The sequence below is a fragment of the Anabas testudineus genome, chromosome 16 (assembly GCF_900324465.2).
Source record: "Anabas testudineus chromosome 16, fAnaTes1.2, whole genome shotgun sequence".
Lineage (NCBI taxonomy): Eukaryota > Metazoa > Chordata > Actinopteri > Anabantiformes > Anabantidae > Anabas > Anabas testudineus.
Window position 1 is genome coordinate 23,570,006 of NC_046625.1, and position 11,039 is coordinate 23,581,044.

General features: G+C 40.2%; 1 protein-coding gene across 1 annotated transcript; it reads right to left on the reverse strand.

Annotated features, from left to right (window-relative positions):
- Nucleotides 1–2,810: 2,810 nt before the first annotated feature.
- On the reverse strand, nucleotides 2,811–10,908 carry LOC113169983 (abhydrolase domain containing 5, lysophosphatidic acid acyltransferase). The gene is made up of 8 exons (XM_026371810.1): nucleotides 10,843–10,908; nucleotides 10,334–10,414; nucleotides 9,414–9,499; nucleotides 8,903–9,278; nucleotides 5,850–6,004; nucleotides 5,430–5,541; nucleotides 5,112–5,295; nucleotides 2,811–3,569 (listed from the first exon to the last, which is right to left on the reverse strand). The coding sequence occupies exons 1-8, from the start codon at nucleotides 10,872–10,874 to the stop codon at nucleotides 3,480–3,482; spliced, it is 1,116 nt and encodes a 371-aa protein (XP_026227595.1). The 5' UTR covers nucleotides 10,875–10,908; the 3' UTR covers nucleotides 2,811–3,479.
- Nucleotides 10,909–11,039: the final 131 nt, after the last annotated feature.

Below are 11,039 nucleotides of genomic sequence, written 5' to 3' on the forward strand. Positions count from 1 at the left end.
AAGGATGCCCGAGGAATGAAGGAGAAGTGTACTGGTGCCAATTTTTAAGCACAAAGGAGCTGTGCAGAGCTGTGACAACTACAGAAGAATACAGATGATGAGCCATACAGTGGTGTAATGGGAAAGATTAGTGGAAGCTAGCCTAAGGGCAGAGGTGAGCATTTGTGAGCTCCAATATGGTTTCATGCCTAGAAAGAGTACAACAGATGTGTTATTTCCTCTGAGGATGCTGATAGAGAACTACAGAGATAGGCAAAAGGGAGTTGTATGGTGTTAGATCAATGCCAAAACTAGAGCGCGCAAAAACACATGGTGAAAAAATAACACTGCAGGTTTTAACATGTTGCAAACTAGAGAGCTCAAATGTGACACTCACGAGCACAGAATATAGAGTTGTGTATACGTTTAACTTAACACTGTGCTAAAAAGTGTTTGCGTCCTTTTGCTTCTCAATTTGATCGTTGATCGAAGTTTTTTTACACTCAGCTTTTTTCTGTGCTGGACGGACAGTTTACCAGAGAGATGGTTATGGCAGTGTGGGCGTGGTTCTATCGGCTGATGACTTTGGGTTGGGGGGGGTCTGCCTGGATGGAAGCTTCTCTCTGACGACCCATAAGACCTGTGTGACGATAGGAAATAACATGGACACTATGGAAGAAGACTGGTTTACTGGTAAGTGTTTAGTTTACGATAAAAGAACGGATGTTTCTTATGGATGTTATAATGGAGTCAAAAAAGCACCTTTATTAATTTAGGTTTACAGGCATTGTTCTCATCTGGTCCCATGTTAACATTCAGCTATTACTACGATTTACACATATTAAAAGCATTAGCTAGTTTAGCAGCACAGCTACTAGGAAACATCTGTTTTGTATCATCCAAACTGATCACTCACCATTATTAGGCTTTATTATTGTATTAGTCTTCTTCCATAGTCTCCATGTTATTTTCTATTGTTAAACAGGTCGTGTGGGTCCTCAGAGAGAAGCTTCCGTCCAGGTAGACCCGCCCACAAAGCCATCAGCCAATAGAATTGGCTGCCACCGCTCCCCCACCTCCCACACTGACATAACCACCTGTGGTGGCAGAAATGTATACTAGAGTAGTGTGGGACGTGCATGAGAGCTGTAAGACAGTGTGTGTGCTGTAGGTGAGACAGATGAGTGGAAGTGGGTCTGGATCAAGGGTCAGCTCTGAGGCCCCCTCTTGTTTGCTCTGGTGATGGACGAATGACAGATAAGGTTAGGCAGGAATCTCCATGGACTATGATTGTTGCAGATGACATTGTGATTTGTGGTAAGAGCAGGCAGCTGGTGGTGGAAAATCTAGAGAGGTGGAGGTGAGGATGGAACGGGTGGAGAAAAGTGTGATAAAAGAGTATCAGTAAGAATAAAAGGAAAGGTGTTCAAGATGGTAGTGAGATCGCTGATGCTGTATGGCCTAGAGACAGCAGCACTAAACAAAAGACAGGAGGCAGAACTAGAGGTAGCAGTGCTTAAGATGCTGTGTTTTTGGGACTGATGAGGATGGACAGGATCAGGCATGAGTACATCAGAAGGACATGACATATATAATGGACATAAAGTCAGAGAGGTGAGATTGAGGTAGTTTAGACATGTTCAGAGGAGAGATTGTGAACATATTGGTAAACAGATATTGAGGTTGCATCTGCCAGGCAAGAGGACTAGAGGAAGCCCAAAGAGGAGATTTATGAATGTAGTGAAAGAGGACATAAGGTTAGTTGGTGTGAGAGAAGAAGATGCACATTATAGGGTTAAATAGAGGCAGATGATTGGCTGTGGTGACCCCTGAAAGGAAACAGCTGAAAGGAAAAGAAGAAAAAGAATGCACAATCAAATAGTCAGTTTTAATAATGTTTAAAGGTTATTGGTTACAATCTGTGTTAAGTTCTGATTATGGTCTAGAACCCAAAGACATTTCCAGATGAGTGGTTTCTTCCCTTGTGATGCTCTGTCAGACTTGTACTGCAGTGATCTGTGTTTGCTGCTGGGCTTTGTTGCATTTTGACTTTAGCAAGTGAAAAGCTGTTGTTTCTACTGTGTACTTTAAGTCATCACTCTGCTCTGCTGTGGCTATTCAAGCATTTTGTTAAATCTGAACAGATGATATAAAGCCCCACAATTCAGAATTCACTCTGCTACCTTTGTCAGCAATCACATCATCAGCAAAGACAAGGAAAGTGGTTCCTTAGTAATGAATACTGTACATAACCACATCATAACACTACCTCCACCATGCTTCACATGTGAGGGAGTAACCTTCATATCATAAGCAGCTCCTACTCTTCTCTCCATCATCCTGGTACAAAATGACCTTGGTCTCATGTGTCCATAGCATGTTGTTTAAGAACTGTACAGGTATTGTTACTTGTTTTCGGCAAACTCTAATCTTACCATATTATTTTTTAGGCTTACCAACGGTTTTGACCTCGTGGAAGAAATATGCTTTACCTCATGGAGGGTGTTTTTGATTTGACCAGCTGCTGGTCAAGTGTGTCCAACCTGCTGCAAGTTTTTATTTTGCCATCCACCACAGTTGTTTTCCCTGGTCCTGTCCTTCTGATGTTGTAGCCCATTTGCAGTTTTTAAGAATGTAACCAATAGAAGACAGTTAAAAGCAGACTGCATGTAAATACAAATACCAAACTTGAACTCAACTGTCAACCTTTTATGTCTTTTCTAATAAGAAAAAAAAAAAAAAAACACACACAGATGGCCAAGGACCAGCTGAGCCGCTAATTGTTCATGTCCGAATGAATGACAGTGATTCTGATCCACAATTCAAATGTGTCACTGTATAAAGTATATATTTATGAATATGACTGTACATAAATAAACAAATGTTTGTTGCTTTTCTTAGAATTACACTGCATGGATCACCACCAGAAAATCAATGTTCTGTTCTGCCACTGTTACACGAGCTCAACAAGCTAAGCAGGCTGCAGGAAAACACAAACCCTGTGTGCACAGTTGCCCGATTCATTTACAGCTGGTTCCTGGTGCTGATGCAGTGGTATATACAATACACAGTATACTGAGATGATACTTCCTGACCATTATATATAAAAACCCAAACCACAGGTTGAGAACAGTACAGGAAATACCCAATACATGATACTGTAACTGAGCTGAGACAACAAAAAACATGATACATAATTTTATCAATGTGGCAATGCTGTTAAAGAGCATCAAATAATGAACTAGACTGGTGAAGTCATCTTAAAAAGCCAGTATTGACCATGTTTGTAAGAATGTGACTGAATCAGTGGTCAATAGACGTAAAGAACATGAACAGCACTTCATTTCATGAGTCAAACTCGGATCACTGCTCCTTTTTAGAAGATGTGCAAAGGCTCCTTATTCCAGCTGTGACAAAGTGGGATCCTGTGGTTCCACACTGGCTGCTAAAGTGATGGCTGTTTTTGGCTTTTTCCTCCACAGTTCAGTAGCCACGCTGCTTCAGTCCACTTTATCACACACCTGCAAAACTTGGCTGTTGAAGTCCTCTGGCTGGTCTGCATAGACATAGTGTCCGGCACCTCGGATCATCTGAAGGAAGGATCGAGAAGCGAATAATTAAATACAGGAGTAGGAATATACAAAGATAAACCATTAAAAAGAGACGTTTATACATAGACAGTATGTTGTCATCAACAAAAAGAAGAAAATTCAAACAATAAAAAAACAAATCACAAATAAATACATAACTTCTATAGCTTCAAAATAATGCGTAACACAACATTGTGTTCACCATTCACTGGCAGAATATTTCCATGTTGCGCATTTGACTCTGTGAAACACTGGGCAAACATTTCTGGTATAGCTCTCAGCTCAGGTCAGAGCTACCTGGGTAAACTGTCAAGGTGTCTTAACAGGGGGAATCAAACTCTGATTGTTTCTCCACTGGAGGGCTTGATGGCCAACCATGCTGCACCTACCAAATCTCCTCTATCTTTCAAGACAATGACTCTGAACATCAAAGAACAGAATGTCTTCAGAGAGAACCCAGACCTCAATCCAATAGAAAAGCCATTATCTGATCTCAAGAGTCCTTCACGCTAGACTTTCTGAGAATTTGTCTAAGCTGAAGCAGTCCAGTGAGAAAGACTGGTCCAAAGTCATCACTCAGTATGTATGTGTATGATTACTAAAAACATAAAGATCATGATTGCTTTTGTTTTATTAGCCTAGAAATATTGTGTTTGTTGATATTTGTGACTTTGGTGATGATCAGATCATAATTCATGAAACAGGAAACTGCCAAAAGAAAAATTACTTCTCCTTTCCACCAATGTCTTTTTTATTTTATTTTATATTTTGTGTTTAGGCTTCACCACCTCAACAGCTATCTAACCACATATTTAAAATGAGAAGAATCCTTTCTCAAAGTGATGCTAAAAACCAGTCCATGCATTTGTTATATCAAGATTGGACTATTTTCATTTACTTTTAATAGGATATTCCAATAACTTAATTTAAAATCCTTCTCACTATGTTAGCTTCTCTCCATTGGCTCCCTGTAAAATCCAGAATGAAATTTAAAATGTTTCTTCTCACATATAAAGCACTTAATATTCAAGCTCCATCTTATCTTAAAGAACTCAGAGTTCGATATTTTCCCAGCAGAACTCTCCGTTCTCAGGCTGCAGGTTTACTTGTGGTCTCCTCTGAAAGTAGCTCCCTGTTCAGGTTTGGGAGGCAGACACCCTCTCCACATTTAAGACTAGACTTCAAACTTTCCCTTTTGATAAAGATTATAGTTAGAGCTGGCTAACATGACTTTGAACCATCTCTTAGTTATGCTGCTATAGATTAGTCTGCTGGGGGACCTCCTTTGATACACTGAGCGCTTTTCCTCTCCAAGTCCCAGCTGAGTCAAGTGTGCAGTTACTGACTCTACCAACCTACCCCAGAATTTTTGCTGCTTGTTGTTTTAGTTTTTTGTTGCATGCTGTTCTTTACAGGTAATAGAAAGGTGGTTACTTGATGAGATACTGGAGAAACATGGGTGAAAACTCTTCAATTATAATAAAAGTACAAAGAATAATGAATTCACTTCCTTCTCTCTCATCCAGAACACCTTGAACTTACTATGATCTCCACATGAGAGTGGGGTCTCATCTCTTTGATGGTGATGCCTGAGTTGCTGTCTATGCTGGAGCGGGAACCATAGATGATGGTGAGGGGAATCTCAGGCTGCAGCTGGTCCATCCTCTGCAGCATTGGTCTTTTAGCCCAGCCATTGGCTGTCATGTTTTTAAAAGCTGTTTCTCCGCTGTGGTGAAACAGAGCAACAAGTAACACAACAAAATGACAAGATGGACTACTGGTTCGTGAACAAAGATGATGAATAAATTAAACATGAGAAGCTACTGCATAATGAGGCTTGGTAAGGAAACAGAGGCACACCTGGGAGTTTGCACATTCAGGTGGTAGATGTAGTCTGACACAGTGTTGTCACTGAACATAGAGGAGAACTTCTTCTTGAAGTCAGGTCTCAGAGTCTGGACCAGAGTGGGACCTGCAGGGGTCAGAGGAGACGATGAAGTGTCAAAACCAAGCTTGTAGTCGTTCAGAGGCGAGTCCTCTTCATTTTATGTTACATGATTCTGAAAAATGAGGAGGTTTAGAGGGCACAAAGGAACAGGGGTCTGACGCTATTTCTCTTCAAAGACCAAAACATTGGAAATTAGCTACACATGAATTAATTTACAATGTGCTCATCACATCATCAGGGTTTTATCTGAATTAACTGATAAACACAGGTTCACGTCTTTACTGTCAGCACTAGGTGTTATGACAAGCTTTTACCAACTGTCCCAGTCTTACCCAGTGGTCCAACCAGTCGCAGACCAGCCAGGGGATTAAAAGGACTGAACATGGCCCCGAGGGCTTTGATCCACACTGGGATGGGACGATCAGCCTCTACTGTGTCAGGGCGAGTTGGAAAACCCCAGGGTTCCACCAGGACTATGTGTCTTACTCTGTAGACCAGAGACAAAAAACAACACATTGTACTTATTTTATCTGTGTAGTGATTAGTGATTCAACAGACCCACAAATGTGGCTTGATATGATTGAGAGAAATAGTAAATGGTACTTAGTCTGCACGTATATAGTCTGCACTTTACAATGTTGCTTCCACTTTCCCATTTACACACACACACACACAATGCCATGCAAGGTGCCTGACCAACTGGGAGCAGCTTGGTGTGTTTTCTTTTTTATTTCATTACATTTCTTTCCCTATTTGACTTTGCTGTAGAAGAGCTCATCCATTACTACTACTTACTTGCTTACTTATTGGTATTATAACCAATATGAACAGCCAAAGCTATGAAAATAAGTTGGGTTTTGCACAATGTGCAAACTAACCTAGTACTAGCATGACTCACAATCAATGCCACTCTGTGCTCGGACACAGCTCTGCTCCCCTCTTTACACTCCATGTTCTGCACGGCCATTCAGATATTGGTCACTATGAAATTACAACAAAAAAACAAACCAAGCAGAAATCAATGACATTTTCTGATTAGGTTAGAAGGGAGAGCCTTGCTCAATAAACCTTTGGCACTGCTGTTCTGAGAGTCTGGGTCACAGAAGACTTGGACAGAACTTCTCCCATATAAGTTATGCAACATATTTATATAATGTCCAACATTACATCTTATTAATCATAGTTTTTAATAGATTAATATGTAGTACATTATGTCTTGCTGTAAGAAGACATTAAGGTTTCCCTTTAGGCCATAGAATGAGCAAGAAACCGTTTAAAAAAAGAGCATTAGTCCCTTATCAAAAGCATCTTGTATAATAACTTAGAGGCCATTTGGAACACTGAGATAACAATATAAGGACAGGAAGAGGGAATATTTTAGCTTTACTGATGAAGCAGGGTGATAAAGTATTGAGGACATTTTATCAGACGTCCCTTGGGGACAGCCTGTTGGAAGCTCTGAGCTTAGGAGATGATTCAGGAGAGATAGAGGCTGTTGGGAGGAGAGATGCTTGAAGGACACTAGTGTTATCACATGCTGCCAGCACCTGCAGGCACACTGCTACTGCTGCGGCCTGTGCAAATGCTGGCATGTTTCGCTACAGTCAGGTTAACACAAAAAAAGTACAATCATTATTCACAACACTTCTCAACACAGTCAATTTTCTTCTCTTGGGCAGTATCGTTTCTTCTCTCCCCCTACCAACACTAATGGTTAAAGCATAAATCTTGTTTATACAACTTAGGTCTTCATTCCAGGTCCACTTAGTTGCTTGTACACTCTTTAACAGATTACATATATAACATAACATAACAGGTCTGCAAACCTGGACAATTGCTACACATGAAGCAGTAATGCATTGACAACCGATTAGCATTTCTAAACCCAATAATAGAAATAATCAAGAAGTGTACTGTACATTAGAGTCTTACAGTCTGCACAGTTGTATGATGCCTATAATGTTAAAATGATGATGATGTTACAGTATACTGTATGTTTCAGCACACAAGTCTGTGATAGTTTAACAGACAGTTTTATACTGAGAGATGTTTTATTATAAACGTTATGTTCTAAAGAGCAGATTCATGGAATCAAGCTCAATCAAAGCTCAACAAATCAGATTACTGACTGTATAATTGACAACGTTTGCTTTGATTTCTCTGCATTCTGAACTGTGGCATACTACTTATATACTGTATGTGAACAATGTCTAATAACCAAACTATAAAAAAACTTTTACAGGTTAGTTTACAGTACTTAATATATCACTTTGCAAATAAAACTTCTGATCAACTAACAACAATTATTATGTTTTATTAATTGATTAACAATCTGTTACAAACTTTTAACTTACTTTTTAATTAATTACTAGAAATTGCACAATATTGTTTAAAATCATTTGTTTCTCTAGTTGAGTACTTGCACAATAGTAATCTACGTATATTTTAAAGCATCTACTTTGTGCTCTAGCTTGAGTAAAGAATTTGAAACAGTACTTCTACTTGTAGTGGTGTTTTTACTGTCAATTAGTTGTACTACTTCTACCACCTCTGCTTTTATGGGGGATGTAGTAAGAAATTATCTGTATGTAATTACAGCTCATATCTCAAGGCTGTGCTAATACTTAACAGGTCTATTACTGTACTATATCATTGCATGTAACAACTGGGCTCCTAGTTCTTGTGTCTACATGAATGAAAATGCTCCACCCATTTCAGAATGGAGCACATGAACACAACCCACACTCCGCCTCAAAACACCAGCAACATGTAAAGAGGCAGCTTCCCGTTGTTTTTGAACAGACACATTCCATCTCTTATACAGGCATTCTAGAGGTTCCCCCTCTGAAAAGGGCTGGTAATTTGATCATTGTGTTACTTAGATATTAATCTATAAATCTATCATCTTGCTTAAAAGCTATAACCTCTAAAAAGCTTCTTATTAAAGACTTTTAATAATGAATTTGACATGAAATGTTGATCATACTGACTTGCTGTAGTTTGATGTTCTCATGGACTAATTGGAAAACTATGGCTACTTCATTATCTCTATTATATTGGTTAACATCTGATACTTTTACGTCTATTATTTATTTAATATTTCTTGCTGAAATTATAATTGTTAACGTTTGAAAATACCTCTTTTGGTATTGAGCTGCTGTGAGGGTTGGCTTTATATTAACATGTCAGAAATTACCTAAAGGATTAAAGTCCTATACTTTGATTAATATGTAGTCCACTGTTATATACATGTATGTACTGTTTCCAAAATCATCTAATGGCAAAAAGCTGTGATTAATAATAAATAAATAAATATGTTGTTTTTACATTTAAAAACAACACAACCTATAGTAAGATAAAAAAAAATCCCATAACCTGCACCCACCTGCCTGGATATTTAATGGAGTATGATACAGCCAGGTATCCTCCCAGGTTGTGTCCCAGCAGTATCATGGACTCCAAACCCACTTGAGCCCTCCATTGCTCTACAGACTCCACAAATTGGTCCTCTGCCTCATGGGCGTCTGAAGAGAACATAGGTCTGCTGCTCTGACCGAAGCCCAGTAGGTCCAGAGCAAAGACGGGTCGATGCTGAGACAGGGCATCCAGGTTCTGAGCCCAAATGGCCACGCCACTTCCAAACCCATGGAGGAGAACCATAGGCGTTTTGTTTTTTACACAATCACTGCTAAAAGTTAGGGTCCACAGCAGGTTGCCATTGGAAATGGGGACGTGCTGTTTGGAGAAAGCGTTGTCTACATCTGTGGAGGGAAGAGGGGAACAGAGGAATAAAGCTGATAAAGAAAAACTGAATTGGTTTGTTGGTCTAGACAGGTTTTTTAGGAAAGCTTGCACATGACAAGACTCAGATGTGAGACAGACAGTAAATAGCTTACATCTCAACATCTTGTCCTCTGCACTCTGTAGCTGGCTCTGAGAAGTGGGACACCATGATGGCAGCCAGCTGGGGATCCAGCACCACCTACACATGCAAAAGACTCAATGAGCAGCTTTATCACCCTTACGAACTACAGAAAGGACATGGTGACCTCATGGAGCGTGCGATTCAGAGACAAACATAGCTACTGTAGAGTACCAGTTGAAAGCAGCACATGACAGCGTCAGGACTGAAAGCAGCATTTATTGTGACCTCTACATCAGCTGCTCAGTGCTGCAGAGGGTACTTCCTTAATTTTATAAACAGGCTCTGTTGACGCAGTGTAGTTAATTAAATCACTGATGATGAAATCGATCTTCTTTGTTATTTTGTATGGTTTAAACTGTGTCATGAAGTGTCTTGAAGAAACATTGACTTTTAACCTATTTTTCACTGACTGCTCGAAACAAATGAAGAATCAGCACACATGCACCCCACATGAAATCTTGCCCAATCTGTTTACCCACACGCTGCTCCCTATTCAGGCCAAGCATGATCCTTGTATACTTCCTAACCTTTCAGTCTTTACGTTGAAATTCCTACTTCCACTCACATACTCTAGTCTACATCATCCTCAGCATCACGTCAGCTCCACCATCAGCATCAGGATCAGCAGTTACAGCTTTTTTCTTTCTATTAGCTGTGACATGATTTGCCCATTCCAAATATATTGTTGGTTGATGATTCGTCCTAAATTTGTATGTTTAGACTTCTAGTTTGCTCATGACAGTTTTTACATTCAGACGCTGTAACTACATGTAAAACCTACAGGCTGTAACTGTAATGTTGCATTTCACCTTCTCATTGTGAGGTAAGAGGCTAAAGCAGAAGTACGATCAGTGTGCTCCAGTGTGTAAGATGATCAGAAATCAGACTCACCTGATTGTCCTGTCCACGTAGCCCCACACACTGCTGACCAGACTGTGAGCTCCAACAACAGACACGACTCTCTGAACAAGGCTGAAAACAAAATGAAACACAAGCTGTATGAGGGCACTGACACTGAATGACTGGCTACTGCAAACAGCATGAATCGTACGAGAACATATAGCGGACTACTTCAAAACCCACATTTAACATTTGCATGATCAGATTATGTCATCTCTTCTAAACCAACATCTGGCAGATGTGACTCGTGACATTATGTTTCTCCTTCAGTGTCATGTCATGTTTGTGTGTTTACCTGAACTTCAGATTAATAACGTTATCTGACTCTTGTCAACCTGTTCAACTTTACACACCGGTATGTTCCCGAGTTAGTTTACACAGAATTACACAGAGTCGTTGTAATACATATACATAAAGGACTTTTCGCCTGTACTTGTGTGTGTCACAATCCTTCCTCAAACAAAGCAGTGAGGTGAGATAAAGGAACTGCTGCTGCTCACCCAGTGCTCGCTGCCTCCACTTGCTCGGCCATACTGCAACAACTCCCCTTCGCCTCTAGGAGGTCACATGACCTGAGACGCTCTGACGTAGATAGTAAATATCAAGGAAGACGTTTGATTTGCTGTCACGGAACGGCGCCGTTAACTGCTGCACCGCCCGGGCACCTTCCTCCAGGAAGCTTATGTCACCGCTCGCC

Excerpts from the sequence above, each read along its gene's own strand:
- LOC113169983 (XM_026371810.1), bottom strand. The coding sequence starts at position 10,874 with ATGGCCGAGCAAGTGGAGGCAGCGAGCACTGG. Across the intron at positions 9,279-9,413 it reads AGAGGACAAGATGTTGAGAT|ATGTAGACAACGCTTTCTCC; the intron begins GTAAGCTATTTA and ends TTCCCTCCACAG. Across the intron at positions 3,570-5,111 it reads ACTCTCATGTGGAGATCATA|ATGATCCGAGGTGCCGGACA; the intron begins GTAAGTTCAAGG and ends TCCTTCCTTCAG.